The sequence below is a fragment of the Vitis riparia genome, chromosome 14 (assembly GCF_004353265.1).
Source record: "Vitis riparia cultivar Riparia Gloire de Montpellier isolate 1030 chromosome 14, EGFV_Vit.rip_1.0, whole genome shotgun sequence".
NCBI lineage: Eukaryota > Viridiplantae > Streptophyta > Magnoliopsida > Vitales > Vitaceae > Vitis > Vitis riparia.
In genome coordinates, this window is record NC_048444.1 from 17,065,979 (window position 1) to 17,086,963 (window position 20,985).

The 20,985-nt window shown below is 33.4% G+C and overlaps 1 protein-coding gene across 1 annotated transcript; it reads right to left on the reverse strand.

Moving 5' to 3' along the window:
- Positions 1-11,633: 11,633 nt before the first annotated feature.
- On the reverse strand, positions 11,634-13,529 carry LOC117930502 (long-chain-fatty-acid--AMP ligase FadD26-like). Its single transcript, XM_034851149.1, has one exon. It carries the CDS (start codon positions 13,527-13,529, stop codon positions 11,634-11,636), a length of 1,896 nt encoding a protein of 631 aa, XP_034707040.1.
- Positions 13,530-20,985: the final 7,456 nt, after the last annotated feature.

A 20,985-nucleotide genomic window follows, 5' to 3' on the forward strand; every position in this document is an offset into this window, starting at 1 on the left:
GTGCTTGATTACTTGAATGAGATAGAATGCATGGGGTATGTTGGATTATATTGTCAAACTAACTTTGATGTCTTATGATAGAGCTAAAGAAGCAACTCAAGTATGCTCCTATCTTTCTTTCTCTTGTGATTAATTTCTTTGGTATGTTAGTCAGGATATAATATCATGTTGTGTGCCCTCAGACTCGATCATCTTTGCTTGCTTTGGTATTCCTAATTTATTGATTAATTATCATGCTTCCCTTAACCTAATCAATAGAGAGACCTGTTTTTAAGGCTTATAGGGGTGCTACCTTTTTTAAGGTACCTTCCTGATAGGTAACTTGATTCCAGACCTGGACTCAAGTTTTTCAAAGACATGCTTTTCCAAAAGTTTAAGGAGTCTTCTTTCTTAATGTTTTAGTTTCTTATTTTATTTTAATTTTTAAAAAATAAAATAAAATAAAATAAAATGGTGACTCCAATTTTTTTTTATTTTATAAAATATAGTTTTTTTCCTTTAAAAAGTGAGTCTCGCCATCGTGTGGGGAAGCATATGAAAAATGTGGGTCTATAGATATGACTTGAAAGAAGATATAATGATCATAATGGTTCTATGAAGCAAATAATCATTACTATACATGCATGTATTATCTTGTCAAGAAGTGGTTATCAACAAGTACACTTGTCATAATGAAATATATCTTTCCATTATCATTGTTTTGCCTATTGATCGTAAGTGGTATAATATTATCATTTACTTCACACAAGGCATTCACTTTATTTATTTATTTATTTGAAGTAGGAGATGTGTCCAAATATTTCTCACTTGAAGATGTGTAGTTTCTTTTTCTTTTACTTGAAGGAGTGTTAGTTTCTTTTCCCTTTACTTTCTCTTCCAAAAAAGTTTTCACATGAAGCCGTGTTATTCTTTTTTCCTTACCTTTCTTTTTCAAAGATTTCTTTCTTGAAGCAAAAACAAGCTCTTTGAATGTTGTGTATTTCTCCTCATATTCATTGAAAGCAATTAAGCAACTACTACTAATAGCATACTTACATAAATCAAATACACATGTATTCATTCATTAAAGACCTTTATACATGTCCATTAAGCTTTCTTCATAGCCTAGTGATAAATAAGATGATAACATAAGGGTTAACTACTAATAATTATACACGTTAAAAAAATTATAGTACTTGTTTCACCACATGTCCATTATTTGAAAAATTCATTTTATCATCATTCTTTATCTTCTTCTCTATATCTTCTTTTGTTCTCACCTTGTTTTTCTTTATTCTACCATTCTTGTTTTTATAACCCATATTTTCATCTATAATATGTTGATGAAAGATTATTAAAAATCATTAATTACATAAAAAAAACAACATTATAAATTAGTAAATATAACTTATATTTTGATTGACATAACCATCAAACATTTTTAATTTTCACTTTATCTTGAATAACTTGTTATCCCCCCATAAAGACAACAATAACAAATGTTTCTCTAAAGATATATGCTTGTTATGTCACATGTTATAGTACATGAAAAAATAATTAGAAAAAAAATTATATACAAGGATAAGCAATTAAATACTCCACTCTGTTTGTTAAATTCTTTTATGTCGTGCAGAAGAAAAACGAAGATAAGTTCAACTCAATTCATCTTCTTTATTGAAGCGATGTCTTTAAGAATATATAAAAAAGAACGTTTGACAACAAGTTTCATTATTGGACATAATAAGACACCAACACAAATAATACAAGTGAAATTTGAACTCGTTCCCACTATCTGTAACTTGCTTAATTTGATTTTCTAACATCGTAAATGATAACTATTCCTTTTTATTACAATATTTATTATATAAATTAGTCCTATTATTGATATATTTATTCATATCAATTTTCATCCGTTTTGCCCTTAAGTGTAAAATAAACTCCACATCCATTGGTGACAACAATATAGAAATGTTATACACTCCTAGCATGTAGAGTTTGGATTGAAGTTTTTTGCTAACTAAAGACATAAATCATGGTCAATTTTTGTACACTTTAGTTGTAAAAGACTCTCAAATCCTATTTCTTCGATGAATGTTTTTTGTTTTAGTTGTAATTTTCGAAGTATTCTAAATAGTAAATTGGGTGAGTAACATGTGTGAAGATACACATGATTTGTGCGGCCTACTGTGTGCGTAGCTACTGCCCATGTGTGCACCCCATGCATGTGACCTATGTGCCTTGCCCATGTGCGACACCTTAAGTTCAAGGTGTTCACCTTGCTTATTTCCTCTAGGCTTCTGCCATAGGTTCAAGGTGTTCACCCATTAGCCCTTGGTGGCTTTCAATGTCCAGGTAAGGACGAGAGAGATAACAACCCCCCCTCCCACTTGAAGAAGTTGATGCCCTAGTCAACTTAAGCTACCTTTATATCTCTAGAAAAGCTTCTTATGTTCACAATTTCGCTTTGATATAAAATTTCCATTCTAAGAAAAACCTTTCATCTGCTTGGAAGTCTTCTTATGGAACTCTTATACTCCTTGAACAATCTTATTTTGTTGGTTACTAGGCCATTCATTAGTGGGTTTTTATACCTCTTGTAGAATTGCATTAGGAATTCCCTTAACACAATTTGACTTGCTTCCCATTAATGTAGTGACATAGGCCCTTTGATTCTTTTCCAATCCCTTCTCTACTTGAGTGGTAGAGAACTTACTCTCTCTAGATGACTTACCCTTCTTTGGCACCTTGCTCAATCACCACACAAAGCAAGGTTGAGTTTCATCCATGAAAAACAACCCATTCAAGTGTGACAACACCATCACTTTTGCCTTCATGAAGAACTCGTTCCCTAAGATTAAGTTAAAGTCATTTAAAGGGGTACTAAGCAGATTTACCGTACATTTCTATCCACTTATTTGAATAGCCACTTTTTTAGCCAAGCCTTATGTTTCTTGTGTTTCGTTTTTCACAACCTTCAACTTGATACCATCCTTGCACAGCTTTAGACCTAATCTTGTTGCTGCTTTAGTCACAACAAAATTATGGGTTGTCCCACTATCCACTAAGGTCACCGCTTTCTAACTACCCATCTCGATCTCCACATGTATCAATCCTTTATGGGTTTGCTATGTTTGAATTGCATTCAGCAAATAAAGAAGGCTCATTTGTAGAGTGACTTCCAACTCATTGTCATCACTTTCCTTTTCTACTACCTAGGCATTTAACTTTTCCTTCTTAGGGTAATCTTTGGCCCAGTGTGGATCATTGCAAATGAAACAACCCACTACCTTAGTTATTTACTCCATGGTGGACTTCTCTACCACTTGAGCTTGAACTATCTCAACCCAACTTCCCTTTTTGCCTCAATTTTTCTTAGAGGCTTTGGATTCCTTTTCTTTACCTTGTTTTTGCTATTGCTATCCTTTCTCCTTCTAATTCATAGAAGATGAGGCATCAAATCGATAATTGACTAGGCAATTCGTTACTGCCATAGTTGTAGATGGGTCTTACACTCCTTGGTGGTTCAAATAAGTTTGGGCTTATCTTTGCAACCTGAACATGAAATTGAACAACATATCAATTTCATGTTGAGGATCAATGATCTAAACTCCTTGACATAGACTTTAACAATTCCCGTCTCTTTTAACCTTTTAAGAGACTTAAAATATACATTTACATATGCATATTTAATTTTAGTTTCATTTAAAAGAATATATAACTAATATAATTATTACTCAATTAATAATACTTTTACCTTTGATTTATTGAGGGGTCTTATGCCATCTTGAATAAAATACTCTTTTGAAATCATTTAACTTTACCATAAATACCTGTTTTTCTTCTTGTGGAAGGATATACCACTTTTTCCCTATTTCTTTTCTCAACTATATTTATTTGCTAGTCAATTTTAATTGGAATTTAAAAAGTAGACATATTATGCAAACAAAAACAATAATTCCTACATTATCATTTATTTTTAGTTCTTTGTCATCTTTTATTGAGCCACTTGCTCTTGCTTGCAGCTTGCATAGGAATTTATGAAAATATAATTACAATAACAAGACAATTTAAAATAACTACAAATTTAAAAAATTCAAATTAGTCTTACTAATAGTGTGTTTATGATCCAATTAATCTTTCAGGTTTTGAAGGAAGTTTATGAATGAGACAAGTGGCAGCTACCCTTAAAAGTTTATCAAAGGCACAAAGGAGTGCGAGGAGTGCGGTCCAAAGTACAAAGGAGTGGGCTCCAAGGCCCAAACTTTAATTTGGCACTCTCTGGATGATAATGGGCTTAGTTGGGATCTTATACAAGTCAATACAGGTTCAACCTAGAAAGTACCTTCTAGAAATCAAGTTATGAGCCTAGTCAATGGTTATAAGTTACCATTTTCAGTCATTATTATTGTCATTTTTCAATAGTCTTTAATGTGGTTAGTAGTCAGTTCAAGTTTGTTATTTTCAAGTTACATTATTATTACGTCTCTAGTTCCAAGGAGTTATAAGTCCTTAAAAGGTCTTATATAGTAGTTGACTAGTCTTTTGAGAAGGAACAATGAAAGAATGAATGAATTTCCAACAACTACTATTTTCTTTATGTGATGCAAAGAGTACTTGGGTGTGAAGCTTAAAGGATTCTAGGAGTGATTCCTAGGGTACTTTTAATTATATATTACTCTCCTTGCATTTTATTTTCTATACTGCATTAATTTTGGTATTAGGGTGATATCATGGCTACACGATCTAAAAGGAGTTTTAGAGGAAGACTAATTGATAGCTGACGTGATGAGATGTTAATTCAGATGGTGGATCAACTTGATAGCCTCCACATTTGGATATATAATTAACGTCGAGACACAAATATTTTAGCCCACTAATAAGTCATCACATGTTGTGCAAGGGGAAACATCTCTGGCTAACAACCAAGAAAATGGAAAGAAGTAAGAGGCAATTCAAGCACCACCACAATACCCTATGTTTAAATGGTCTAGAGGATTGCTTGAAAGAAGACATGAAACTTGTAACACCGTTAGAGATACCACAAAGAAAGCGAGAGTGGAGGTTCCTGATTTCGAAGGAAAGGTGGATATTACTTAATTTGTTGATTGGTTAGCTGAAATCGAAGAGTACTTCGATTATATGACATGATTGATGATCAAAGAGTGGGATTTGCTAAGATGAAACTGGTGGGCTTAGCAAATGTTTGATGGATAGGTGTTGAAGAAGACATTAGAAGGATAGGGCTACCACTAATCAACACATGTTAAGAGATGAATGCAAAGATTTGGGAGAAATGCATGCCTACAAATTACTATGATAAGCAATGTGACCAGCTCATCAATTTGATGCAGAACAACATGCTTGTTGCTAAGTATATGCAAAAGTTTGATAAATTAAAAACAAGGAGTCAAACAGTAAAAGACCCTCAACAAACACTTGCAAGATTCAAAGCTGGATTAAGATCTGAAATCAAGCAGGAGTTGCTGCATTAGCCATAATATAACTTGGAACATGCTTTTCAAGTTGCATTAGACATGGAGGAGTACGTGGGATATTCATTTAATAGGAAACTGGGAGCTACGACCATGGAATCTAACCATAAAAAGCTCTATGACACAAGTTGTAGTGTAAGCTAGGATCATCTCATTCATTTAATTCACCTACAAGGTTTAAGTCATCTTTTTCTCAAATGGTTGATCCTAAAGATAAGACTATCAAATGTTTCAAGTGTCAACAACTTGGCCACATGACATACAATTGTCTAAAGAAGAACTTGCATATTGGGCCAAAACATGAGGAATAACCAAAATCACAAAAGGATGAGCAAAATGAAAACTTATTTGACTATAAATTCTATGATCCTATTGACTTAGAAGATGAAGAAGTGGACATTTCACTAGGTTTTGTTGTGAGACATATTCTTGCAACCCCTAAAGTTGAGGAAGAAGATTGGTGTTGAACTTCAAATTTTCAAATGTTAGTCTGGTGTAGGAATTTAGCTTAGAAACTCATCATTAATAGTGGTAGCTACATGAAAGTTGTTTTAGCCTCCATAATTGAGTGTCTTAAAGTTCCAATTGAGCCACACACACAACCATACAAGGTAGCATGGATAAATAACATGTCTATTCTAGTAAATCAATGTTGTCTTGTTTTTCTCTCTTGTGGTGTTTATAGTAATTCTATTTGGTATGATGTGATCCCTATGAAAGTATCACATATCATTCTTAGTCATCCTTGGCTTTATGATCTAGATGTGCATCGTTGTGGGAAAGAGAACACATACAACTTCATCTTTAAAACCAAAAGATTGTGTTGAAACCAATGACTACTACTGAAATGAAAAAAATATCGGATTCAAAAGTCAACAAAAGTTGTTGAAGACATGAAAAGTTCTCTTCATATTCTTACTAAGAAGAAGTTTCAGCATGAAAGCATGGAAAATGGGGTTATGTATGCTTTAGTAATGAAATAAGTTGGCATGAAAAATGTTGGCAACATTTCTTCTATACCTAAGAAGTTCTTTGAACTGCCCAACAACTTCTCGGATATAGCTTTAGCATATTTGCCTAGTGAACTTCTCCCATTTCGCAACATTCAACATTCTATAGACTTTATGTTGGGATCTTAGTTGCCCAATCTTCCAACCTATCTTATGAATATGCAGAGCTTTAAAGGCAAGTGGAGGAGCTACTATCCAAGGGATTTATTCGTAAAAGTCTAAGTCCTTGTGTTGTCCCTGCCTTACTAACCCCCCCAAAAAATGGCAGTTGGCGCATGTGTGTAGATAGTCTTGCAATCAACAAGATAACTATCAAATATTGGTTTTCCATTCCTTAGCTTGATGATATATTGGATATAATGGTTGGTTCTTGTACATTTTCAAAGGTAGATTTGAATGGTGGGGTATCATCAACTACTATTAAGGCCCAGGCTCAGTGGAAGAATGCTTTTAAAACAAATGATGGTCTTTACAAGTGACTGGTCATGCCTTTTGGCCTTTCCAATGCTCCTAGCACATTCATGCACTTCATGAATCAAGTACTTCTACCATTTATTGACAAGTTTCTAGTTGTTTACTTTGATGATATTTTAATTCACAACAAGATTGAGGAAGATCATGTGTCCCATTTGCAACAAGTTATGAGAATCTTTCGATTAGAGAAACTTTACATAAATTTGAAAAAATGTTCCTTCACGACCTCAACAACTATGTTCCTTGATTTTGTTGTTTTAGCCAAAGGATTAGAAATAGACCCTAATAAGGTGGAAACCATTCTAAAATGGCCAGTTCCTCACACATTGCAAGAGCTATGAAGTTTTCATGGGTTGTCTACATTTTATCAATGCTTCATAAGAAGTTTCAACACTATTATGGCTCTTACCATTGATTATGAAGAAAAATTAGTTTGTTTGGACCAAGGTAGCAACAAACGCTTTTGAAGAAATAAAGAAAAGACTAATTGAAGCACCCATTCTATAACTTCCTAATTTTTCAAAAGTATTTGAAGTAACTTGCAATGTATTGAATATGGGAATTGAAGGTGTGCTCAATTAGGAAATACATCCTATTGCATTTTAAAGCAAAAAACTAAATGAAGCAAAGAAAAAGTATTCAATCTATGACAAAGAATTCTATGTTGTGGTTCAAGCTTTGTGTTATTGATGTCATTATCTCTTTCCAAAAGAGTTTGTTTTATATTCTAATCATGAAGCTCTCAAGTATGCCAACTCTTAAAAGAAGTTTAACCATCATCATGGGAAATGAGTCTCCTTCTTACAAGAATACACCTTTTTTATTCAACATAAATCTATTATTGAGAACACAACAACTCACTCTTTTAGTCGAGTGGTGTATATTCTTTCTTCTATGGCTATACAGGTTGTGGGATTTGATTTGTTGAAAAGGCATTATAATTCTTGCAAGAATTTCAACATTATACATGATGCTTTAGTAGTAGGGAATGTGGGAGCATTTCCAGATTTTTCATTGCATGATGGATACTTCTTCAAAGGGACCCGCCTTTGCTTACCTAACAAATCCCTTTGAGAGCAAGTGATATGGGAATTGCATTATGGAAGAACAACTAGTCATTTTGGAAGAGATAACACAATTGCAATGACATAAGATCATTTTTATTGGCAAAGTTTAAAAAGAGATGTGGCTAAGAATGTTTCTAAATGTCATACATGCTAACTATCAAAGGGAAGGAAGAAAAATAATGGATTGTACATGCCACTTTCGATGCCACATGAGCCATGGGAAGACCTAAGCATGGATTTTGTCCTTGGTTTGCCAAAAACTTTCAAGGGACATGACTCCATATTTGTCGTGGTAGATTGTTTCTCTAAAATGGTGCACTTTATCCTATGTTTAAAGTTTGGATGTTGTCCATGTTGCTAAACTATTCTTCAAAGAAATTTTCCAACTTCATGGTTTGCCCAAGACTATTGTTTTTGATCAAGATGCAAAGTTTATGAGTTATTTTTTTGGCAAAGCTTACGGAAGACGCAAAACACAAAGCTGAAATTTTCTTCAACTTTTCACCCTCAAACTGACGACCAAACATAAGTTGTTAACCGAAGTTTAGGTGATCTACTTTGCTGCCCAGTTGGAGAACATGTCACTAATTGGGTTCAGGTTCTTCCAATGGCTGAGTTTGCATACAACAGTTTAGTAAATAGGTCTACAGGTTGCAACCTCTTTGAGATCATGGCTGGCTTGCTTCTTAGGAAGCTTATTAATTTAGTTCCATTACCAATGGAAGCATGACCAAGCATTGCAGTTGATGCTTTTAGTAAGCATATACATGATTTACATGACAAGGTTCAAAGGAAAATTGCTCTCAGTAATAAGAATTACAAGGCACATGTTGATTTGAAAAGAAAGTTTTCTAATTTTAAGGAAGAAGATATGATCTTGGTGAGGATAAGGCTTAAACGATATCCTAAAGATACATACATGGAACTTCACTCAAAAAATGTTGGTCCATACAAAGTGCTGAAGAAAATTAGCTCTAATGCTTATGTTTTTGATTTGCTAGATAATATGGGCATTAGTAACATCTTCAACATTGAAGACCACACTCTATGTTCTAATCCTAAAGATTTTACAACTAATGGTGGCCCAAATGCTCACTTACCACTGACTCCTCGTTTAAAGGAGGAAATTGAGGATGTTATTGATTATCAAATTGTTTCAACCAGAGGAGGGGGCTATTAAAAGTATCTTGTCAAATAGAGAAAGAGGTCATGTTTAGATTGCACATGGATCATAGATAGGGAGTTCCAACACTTGAATCAAGACCTTTATGAGAGATTTCATGCCTTTAACTCGCCAGGGTCGAGTTTTCCTAAGTTGAGGGGAGTTGATGGAAACAAATGGCGATCGCCTTTAAAAGTTTATCGAATGCGTGAGGGAGTGGGCTCCAAGGCCCAAACTTTAATTTGACATTTTTTGAATGATAATGGGCTTAGTTGGGATCTTATATAAGTTAATACAAGTTCAACTTAGAAAGTAGTTTCCAGAAATCAAGTTATAGGCCTAGTTAATGGTTATAAGTAACCATTTTCAATCATTATTATTGTCATTTTCCAATAGTCTTTAATGTGGTTAGTAGTCAGTCCAAGTTTGTTATTTTCAAGTTGCATTATTACTATGTATCTAGTTCCGAGGAGTTATAAGTCCTAAGAAAGTCTTATATAGTAGTTGATTAGTCTTTTGAAAGGAATTAGTTAAGGAATAAATTTCTAACAACCACTATTTTCTTAGTATGACGCAAAGAGTACTTGGCTATGAAGCCTAAAGGATTGTAGGAGTTATTCCGGGGATACTTTCAATTACATACTACTCTCCTTGCATTTTATTTTTTGTATTGCTTCAGTTCATTACCATCACGGTTGCTCTACAAAAAGGACATGAAATTATCAAGTTAGTTTTGTAACATGATTTCATATTGTATGTAACTTATTTATTTTTCTTTGGTAATTTAAAACTAAATGTCAAAGGTGAAAAATAAGAAGTTGGAGATATGGATATTCACATGATTGTAGGCTAGAGGAGGATTTGAGGGAGTTTGTGAAAGTCTTAGAATCTAAGCTGAAATAAATAAGTATACTTAGCAATTTTTAAACATGTAAAGAAATTTGTAGATTAAACTTTCAACTAAACATTAAATTCAAGCCTACATAATATAGTATTGGAAAATAATTTTAAATGTCAATTTTCACTCGACTTATCTAAAAAATAATGTTATGCCATCCTCTTGCGCATTATATATGACTACATTTATAAGGTTAATTTCATTCACCTCCTTTAAGGTTTTGATTAAATACATTTAGCCCCTATATATTTGAAATTTTATCAAATACATTCTCTATCCCTTTCATTTCTTATTTTCATTCACCTTCCCTCTTACTCAAAATAAAGGAAATGTACTATGAAATTTCAAACTTATGGGGGTTAGATGTATTTAACCAAAACCTTAAGAGAAGTTAATGAAATTAACTATTTTTTATATTTCCAAACTTCTCTAAATATTTCTAATTTTTCTATATCTATTTTTCTAATTTGTTCTTGATTTTGTTGAGTTGTTTCACTACTGCTCATCTTTCCACTCATTCACTATTTCATCGTCCCACTCAACCACCATCACTTCCAATACCAATCCCCACCCACTTAGATTTGTTAGCCTAAAGATTTTTCAAATTTAGTTAGTCAATTAGAAAAAAATAAAAAATAAAAAAATCATTTTTTCTTCTCCCATTCAACAAAATGAGTTTGTGAAAGAAAAAAAAAATTAAGAGACATAAAACTTACTAGCTTATATCTACTAGAAAGACAAATCATTGACTTCTCTGAGCCATCCTATTTTAATCTTCGGGAAAGACGAAAACAAATAGAACATCTCTGAAAAAATACCTAAGTTTTCGGAATGCAAAGTCCTACCTCCACATACGCCAGACTTTTCTAAGACATCAACAATGGTAAAACCAAATCATCAATGGATCCTTTGTTGTGAGTAAGAGGATGTTTTTTTTCAGTCCTTTGCTGTGGGTGAGATAAACTCCACAATATCTGAATAAATCGAAAATATTGACTATTTTAGGTAATTTGCTAATTGTTGAACTCCACAAAATCTGAGGAAGACAGCGGTGCTTTGGTGGAGATCTGAGGCAATCGAAAATATTGACATGAGGTACTTTGCTGAAGGTTGAACTCCTCAAAGCAAGGAAGACAAAGGTGCTTTGGCGAAGAGAATTATTATTATTACCACCCCTACACGGACAGCTAATTTATAATGGCAGATATGTTCTTCTAAGCGCATGCATGCACTCTACACAGAAAGAAATACTGATCCAGGTGCCGCCATGCCAAATGGGGTTGAGATGCTTTCCTTGACAGAAAATTGCATTTTGGCCATGCAAGGATATCTATCCTCAATGCAATTTTCAAGTAATTAATTTCATCAAAGCCTACATTTTGAATATACATAATTCTATTTTTAATTAAAGTGCATGGAATATATTAAATACTTTGAAATTTAGAAATCTGGAATTGTTATTTTTCATTTATTTTCAAGAGTGTGCACCGAAGCACACTTTTTCCATGACATAAAATATACGGAGCATAGCAATGCACAGCCTTTGTTCCCTCACAAGAAAGAACGTGATCCTACTTGAGTTGGAGCAATAGAAAGTGAAATCACATCATTTCCCATCTCTTCGCCTACCATAACTCTTCCTCCATTTCTCTTACTTGCACCAGCTTCTATAGACCTACCATTCTCCTCAAACTGCATCTCCATTACTACTTTCATTTTGCCTCGTATGAGCTTATCTTTGGTTGCCCATCTTTGTATCTTACCAGAAGTTGTTTTTGGAACGCATCCAGCCTTAACAAGAACCACCAAACCAATTCCTATTTTCTCTTCCCTCAGTACAGAGTCTCTAATCCCTTCACATATAATCTTCAAAATGCTTGTCTCTTCTTCCCTTCTTTGCATCTCTGCAACAAGAACGACTGTCCTTGAAATCTTGAATGCAGCTAAGCAACCTCCCCGAAGAAACTTTTGGCAACTGTTATAAGCAGCAGTCTCTATGTAATGGGGATGTATCTGCTCACCACTTTGGAGTTCAATCATGTCCGAAGATCGACCGGTTATGAAGAGGTATCTCTCTTCTCCTTTAACAATTCCTCTATCGCCTGTTCGGACAAAGCAGCTACTCACCTTGTTGCTTAGCCTTCCTAGAAATACATAGCGAGTTAAAGAAGGGTGGTCGAGGTAACCAGAGGCATTGCTTGAAGATGAAACCCATATCTCTCCCTCAATCCCGTCCTCAACGGGCTCCTGTGTTTCTTCATTCACAACTAGAATGTCCATTTCTTCCTCATCTATGCATTCAGAAGCCAGCCTTGCACTAGGTAAGAGCTTGTTGTAAGATGGAATGTTTGGAAAACTAGAAGACCCACCATTGTTTCTCCATGCTGTCGAAACAAAGGTGCAATTTTCTGCTAAGCCATAAGATGGTGAGATGCATGCTGGATTTAACCCGAAAGGCAGAAATGCATTGACAAATTCCTCAACCGAGTCCCTGTAAATGGGCTCATTGATGATAATCAGGTTTTTCAAGCTCCATAAATTTATGGGTAGGGTTCCCTTGTCAATCCCTCCACGTTTGACCACAAGCGGCAATGCGAAGGAGGGAACTGGGGTGCACGTTGCCTTGTACTCCGAAATCAACTCAAGCCATAGTCTTGGCCTGTTTACGAAGGCGATGGGCGATGTTAGCACGCAAGTTGCGCCGGATACAATAGTCAGCAGCAAGAACATAAGGCCACAGTCATGGTACTGAGGCAACCATGAAACAATAACGCTATTTGGATGAAGATGGTAGGCCTTCCTCGCTGTTCTAACATTGTGAGCAGCTGCTCCTGCAGTCACCAGTACCGGCTTCGGAATCCCTGTTGCCCCTGAGGTGAACTGAACCAAATACATCTCGTCCGCCTTGCAACCGTGGTATGGCAAAGAACCTGATGAACTATTTCCTTCCTTTCCATCTTTGACATCATCAGTAGAAATCCACCTGACTCCTTGTAACAGCTCGCAGAGCCTTTTGTCACTGACAGAAGAGGATACATATCGCTTCACTGCTGCGATGAAACCGTGTTGAGCTATGGCAGCTTTAGGCTTTGTCTGAGACAAAACCCTAACAAGGTGGTAATGGTCTTCTTTGCTGAAAGAAGGGTGAGGCGGGAAGATGGGCACACTCAGAAGACCAGCTCTTTGGCACCCAAAAATGATCTCAACGAGCTCAAGCCCAGGCGAGCACAGAATAACAACAGTGTCTCCTCTCTTCAACCGATGGAGTATTTTGGCAGAAATGGATTGAGCTGAGGAATTGAGTTGAGCATAGGTTAACGTGGCGCCATCTTCAGCCCAAATGAAGGCTGCCTTGGACCGGAAGGCCGGCAAGTTAGCCCACACTGGAAGGTAGAGATCAACTACAGGTTGATCAGGGAAATAGGGGTCATAATTCTCATAGTTCATGTTGTTGTTTATTGTGTATAATTGCAAAGTGATGATCTGGTTTAGAATCTTATATAGTAAGGATCTGAATAAATTAGAATCGAGGATAATGATGTTTAAAGCTGTCCTAAATGAAGAATACTGGGGAACATGGAATAAAGAGATATTCGAGTAGAATATCCCACTTCAGTTGATCATCATTAGCCATGGGGTTATCACAATTAGTGAAAAAAACCTGTCGCCTTCTTGGTTTCATTTTTCTTGTTTCGTAATCTTCCATACGAATCTGAGGACCTTATCCAGCGTATATCCAGTTCACAGCCGCTCCAATTATGCCATGTAGGGAACAAAATTAGCAATGATCATTAAAATAATGAATCATTTGAAATGACTTGTTCGTACCTTAGACACTAGCCAAAAGCCTCATATGCTTAGTCTAAATTGACCATTATATTCCTTAAAGCATGTTTGGAGTAAGTTTTTGTTATTATTTTCTTTTTTATTATGATGTATTTTTTTTTTCCATCCTAAAAGGGCGTAGCCGGCCTGGTTAGCCAATGGTCCAATAACCAATCCGAGCCGGGCCGGGCCACTGTGTAGTTGGGTCTGTTTGCATCTCATCTAAATCTAATAAACCCTGTGAGAAGAGCTCAGAGACAAAAATATCCCATTGATTTACAAACTGGTGATACAAGTAAATCCACCACTACTCACAAAATGCATGTCAGATGTTACCCAAGCAAAACCATGGTTCATAGCCAACCAGTAGGAAGTCACCACAACCTATAAGTAGGCTGTTAGGAGACTCTTGAGGAATACTCCACTTGACACATGTCTCGCATCATCTTTGTTCCTTTTTCTTGGCTAAAAGCTTACTGACTTCAACCATTGGATGGATGTTTCAAAGCTACTGTTGACATCTTTATTGTTAATATTGCTTTAGAATTTTGATTGGTCCATTGAGGAGAAGTTTCTTGTGCCCATCCGTTGAAATCTGAGTTCAAACGCTTGTTTCCTTGCAATTCTTTTTACTCTCCATAGTGCTCACTACCACTTCTGGTAATATGAATGAAAAAAGGGGCTTTCTTTGATCTAGAGGAAGGGATGTGAATTATGCAAGATTAAGTGTGCCTATTAATGCTCAAATGCAGTCCTATTTTTTTGGTTAGTTGTTAAGTTTTTGGATTGAGTCAAAGAAGTCGTAACATGTGTCATACAAAATTGGGAGAGTTCACTGCTACAACAAACAAATTTAAGGATGCTTCATTCATGGGCGCTTTTAAAAAGCATCAAAGATTCAATGAAAAATAGGTTAACCTTGGCACTCATTGGATATGGGTTAATATTGATGCTTAGTAAAGGATTCAATGGTACTTCTCTTCTTTGGTGCTTTATGGAAATGTCATATAATAACTTTTAGGTATTTTGAGTAACCTTGGCACTTCTTAGAATCATCATGTTCTCCCTTTCTATATGTAACCCTCATTTACCATTCTCTATGGCAGCTTTTTGAAATGTGTTGTTTAATCTCAAATGTATTTGAATGACATTAGATGTGCTATCTAATACTGCAATACAAATTTTGGGATCAATTTCACAACTAATATCCCATCCATGGCTTTGGAGAAATAATATATTCTTATTGACTCTTATATACAATGATGGTAAATGAAGCCTCTCCAAAACACCAAATTCTTCTTATAAGCATATATGTTACAAGAGGAGGTCATAGGTCTATATATACAATTTCATAAGCAACACTATGTGATTGAATCTCGATAATTTATTGCCTCAATTTGATTCCAACTTCAATGACATGACAACACAAAACTAGCTCATGGGTTTCCATTGTTAGATGTGCTAGCTTCAAAGTGAGAAGACAACAACACTTTATTAGATTGAGAAGACAAACCTATTTACATGTCCTAGTAAAGATACCCATCTAATGACAACTTGTTTATGAGATTCACTGTCATAGTTTTCCATAGTAAATAAGGAGGGGTGGGGAACGCATAACATTAAGGGAAAACTTATAAATGATAATACTCTTGAACACTGTTGTCATGTTCTGTGCACTATTTAAACAACCTTCATTTGTAAAGGACATCAAGCTTCTATTTTAGGTATTTTTATGTGAAGAAACCAGTAATTGATATTTTTAATTTAATTTATGTTTTATTGTTTTTAGCAAACATGGAAGAAATACTCATGTGGATATGATACTATATTTTCATCATTATTAACAAATACAGTTGTAGTTGTGCATACAAGAAGGTAGAGATGGGAAAAAAAATTGTTTTCTTTTGTTTTTGTTGGGAAGAGGCCCTGTGTGTACACAGCTTGGCTTGAATGTCAAGCTCAAGTTATTGGTTTTAAGGGAAACATTTACAACGTGTAAAAAACCCATTAGAAGGTTGTATCGGTGTGGGTCATGTATGACCCTCGATGGAGAAGACCTGAAATACTAAGTCAATCAGCCTCAAATGAAGAGGTTAGACAACTTATTGGGCAACCTAACGATGACAATGTAATAAGGAGAATTAGAGACAAGACAACAAATTTCCTTGCTCATTTTCTACTTGGATGTGTTGTAACATTTGCAATCATGTTTATCATTCAAAAGTTGTTTTAGGTGTGTTCAAATGTGGTAGGAGTGTGCTATGCTTTGCATAAGTTGTTATTTTCTAGAAAAATTACTAGCTTAATATTATCATTTAGAAGTTGTATTATGTCTATTCAAAGCAATGACACTAGTGTGCTATGGATTTTCATCATTTTGATTCATAAAAAAGGGTGAAAGATTTAAATATGGTGGTTAATCCTCCTTCATATAGGATGGAATTGTGCCAAGAAAGAACATTACTAAAACTACAAAAAAAAAATAAATATGTAGTGTCAAAATTTTGATGATGAAATTTAAAAATATGAGTTGAAAAAATTCTTAGGTGAAAGAATTTGAGTGGGGAAATTGTGTAGTTCCTAGGTGATAAGAAAAAAGTAGGAGAGTTTTTCAAAATCACTTGAAATCCTAAACAAATGGAAACCTTGTATACCCCTTATATAGTTAGTACATTTGCATTATACAGATATTATAACACCCTTATACAATGACTTAACTTCTATATACTTCCTTGTAAATGTCTATGCATAAGTCATCAAACTATGTTTGCATTGGTTTGGTTTAGAAAAAAGGAAAAAATTGTTGTACAATTTTGTTCAATAATCATTATTAGTGGAGTAGGTATTTGAATGACCATGTACGAGTTAGACATAATGTATGGGGATGAGTGTGTGATTAGCTAATATGTGTGGGGATGAGTGTGTGATTAGCTAATATGTGTGAGTAATGTCCCCCATCCTTGGTTGAAGGAAATAAGCAAGCAAGTTTTTCATAATCCTTTGAAATCCTTCATAAATGGCAACCTTGTATACCTCTTATACTTTTAGTATATTTGTCTTGCATACTTATTGTAAATACCTTGTATAGCAACGCAAATTCCATATACCTCCCATTTAATATGAGCCTATAGGTGGGTTAACTATGTTTCCATTGGTTTGGTTCACAAAATGATAGAATGAGAAAAAAACAAAATTTTGCGAATTAGTGGGGTAGGTATTCGAATAACCATGTACGAGTTAGATAAAAAGCATAAGATGAATGTGTGATTAACCAATATGTGTAAATAATGTTCGCCATTCTTGACTTAGGGAAATAAAGAAGCAAGTTTTTCAGAATTAGTTGAAATCTTTCACAAATGGTAGTCTTGTACAACGTATATTTTCCTTGTACACTTAATGTAAATATCTTGTATAGTAGTGTAAATTCCATATACCTCCTACTCAATGTATGCCCATTGGTGGGTTAGTCATTTTTTTCATTGGTTTGGTTCACAAAACAATAGAAGACATAAAAACAAAATTTTCCCCCAAATTGTCATGTGTAGTTAAATAAAGTGCATGAGATGAGTGAGTGATTGAGGAATGTGTGTTATGGGAATGTGCATTCCTTGAATGATAAGAAAAGAAAATGGGTTGTTCAAAATTGATTGAAATCTTTCACAAAAGGTAATGTTGTATACCCTCTTATATAGTTAGTATATTTGTCTTGCATAGTTACTGTAACACCCTTGTACAGTGGTACAAAATTCATACCCATGCATAAATTATGTGTCCTCATAGGACGTGTGAACAATGTTTCCAACGGTTTGGTTCAAAAAAATGATGAAAAACCTAAAACTAAATTTCTTCCCAAACATCATTAATGGGATGAGTATTCCAATTGTAATGTGAAAATCAAATAAAGTGTATGAGATGAGTGTGTGATGGATGAATGTGTGGCAAGATAGTGTGCAACCTTTGGATGACAAAAAAAAAAAAAAAAAAAAGTTCAAAATCAATTGAAATCCTCCAAAAAAGGCAATCTTGTACACCATTTGTATAATTAGTATATTTTTATTGGAAAGTTCATGTAACACCCTTGTATAGTGGTATAAATTTTATTCATATGTATAAATTATGTGTCCACATAGGATGTGTAAATTATGTTTCCAATAGTTTAGTTCAAAAAATGATGAAAGACTTAAAAACAAAAATTTTCCCCAAAACATCATTAATGAGATAAGTATTCCAATTACCATGTGCAAGTTAAATAAAATGCATGAGATCAATGTGTGATGAAGGAATGTATCACATGGGATTGTGAAATTCTTGGATGACTAGAAAAAAAAAAAAAAGAATTATTCAAAATTGATTGAAATCCTCTATAAAGAGAAACCTTGCATACTGTTTGTATAGTTAGTACATTTTCTTTATATAGTGGTGAAAATTTCATCCAATAACATAAATTATATGTCTACATAGGATATGCGAACCATATTTCTAATGGTTTGGTTCAAAAAGGGTGGAAACAGTAAAAACAAAATTTTTTCCTAAACATCATTAATGGGGTAAGTATTCCAATTGTCATGTACGAGTTAAATATAGTGAATAAGATAGGTGTATGATAGAGGAAAGTGTGGCATGAAATGTGCATTCCTTGGATGATAAGAAAAAAAATGGTTATTTAAAATCAATTGAAATCCTCCACAAAAGGCAACTTTATACACAAGTTGTACAATTAGTACATTTGTCTTGTACAGTTAGTGTAACATCCTTGTACAATGATGATAATTTTATCTACATGCATAAATTATATGTCCATATAGGATGTGTAAACCATGTTTCCAATGGTTTGGTTAAAAAAGAGTGAAAAACGGAAAAACATAATTTTTTTTTCCAAAAATCATTAGCAATATAAGATTCCTATTATTATGTGCAAGTTAAATAAAGTGCATGAGATGAGTATATTATGAAGTAATGTGTGGCATGTGAGTGTGTAGTCATTGGATTACAAAAAAGGAAAAAGTTGTTCAAAATCAATTGAAATCTTCTACAAATGGAAACCTTGTAGACCTCTTGTATGTACATTTGTCTTGTATTGCTAGTGTAACATTCTTGTACAATGGTGCAAATTTTATCCACATGCATAAATTATATGTCCACATAGGATGTGTGAACCATCTTTCCAATGGTTGGTTCAAAAAATAGTAGAAGATGTAAAAATAAAATTTTTCCCTAAATATCATTAATGAGATAAGTATTCTAATTATCATGTGTGAGTTAAATAAAGTGCATATGATGAGTGTATGATGGAGGAATGTGTAACATGAGAGTCTGTAGTCTTTGGATGACAAGAAAAAAATTGTTCAAAATTGATTGAAATCTTTCTCAATAGCAATTTTGTACACACTTCGTATAATTAATTATTACGTTTGCCTTATACAGTTAGTGTAACACCCCTATATAATAATGCAAATTCCATCCACATGCATGTTTACATAGATTTATGAATCATATTTTCTATGGCTTGATATTTAAAAGAATTAAAACAAATAAAAAGTTCTTTTATTTTATAATCTATGAAAAATGCAATTAAAAATAAGACAAAAAATTATTTTAAAACTATTATTTCATTAACCTTCTAGGTCTTTGCACTTTATTCCTAAAGTTCAATATTCTATAATTTATCACTAAATTTTTAAATTTTGTCACTTATTGTTCAAACCTTTTGAATGATTAATTTATCCTTGCACATGAATTTTTATATTACAAAAATGTTTGTTTTAAAAAAAAAAAAAAAGTGAAGTTATACAATTAAATAATTTTAAGAGATAAATTGTTCAATTCTAAGTATGCAAAAACTAATTATAAAATGACCTGTAGATTGAAATGGAGAACTTTATAAAACCATAAAAACTATAAATAAAAGATATGTTAAAAAATAGAATTTAGTCCAGATTTATTTATTTATTTTGCAGTGAAAAAGAAAAATGAATAAAAAAAAAAAAAACACATCTACATTCAACCTAAAATAAACCTCGAAAGAAGTAATTAGGTTGGTGAAGAGAAATTATATATATATATATATATATATATATATATATATATATATATATATATATAGAGAGAGAGAGAGAGAGAGAGAGAGAGAGAGAGAGAGAGAGATATTTAATATTATTTATTTCAAAATCAAGTACATTTGTCATGATGATTTTTTCTTGATTTACTCATTTCTATTGGTACCTCTAGGCCATAAAACCATGTATACACACATTAACAATATATATATATATATATATATATAGGCCTATCAACCCTAACTAACTTGAAAACATGATCCTCCGAAAAATGGTAAAGAAAAGAATGCATAAAAGTAAGAAGGAAAGAAACATTAAATTTATAAAGTTTTTTCCTTTCTTTTTCTTAAAGAGTCAAGAGTTTAATGCTAAATTTTTTTAAACAATATTTATATTTAATTTATTTTTTTGGTAATAGTATTCAAAATCCAAGAGCAAGCTCTAAATGCTATTAAATGATGAATGATTAAAACCGATATCAGTTAAATAATGTTATCCAAAAAATCATCCACCAACTACTAATTCAAGATGGTTCAAGATTATGGTATGTCAAAAGCTCTGTTTGTTTTTTCTTTTTTTTTTTCCCATTTTTTTAACTTCTATTATTCAAGTTAAATCCAATCTTTGAATATATATATAAAAAAACAACACTCATCTAAATTTGGACAACACCTTTGCATTGATTTTTGACTTGAGACAAATTGAAGCATATTCATGCTTTAGATAAAATAAATAAATAAATCAACAACAAACCAAAGAAAAGCCATTGCAATATTTTTCTCTATGACCCCCCTTGTTTGATTAGTTGTAAGCAAGCCACAATTGTAATAAAAATCAACAAAATAATGTTTGTCAAAAGTGGTCTCCTCATCGAATGCATAAATGAAATCAAAATAATAATAATAATAAAAAGGTTTCTAAAAAGTCTAATAGCAATTCAACAACGAATGAACAACTAGTTGATATACTGACTAAGGGGCTACTGAAACCTACATTTGACTACTTAACTAGCAAGCTAGAAT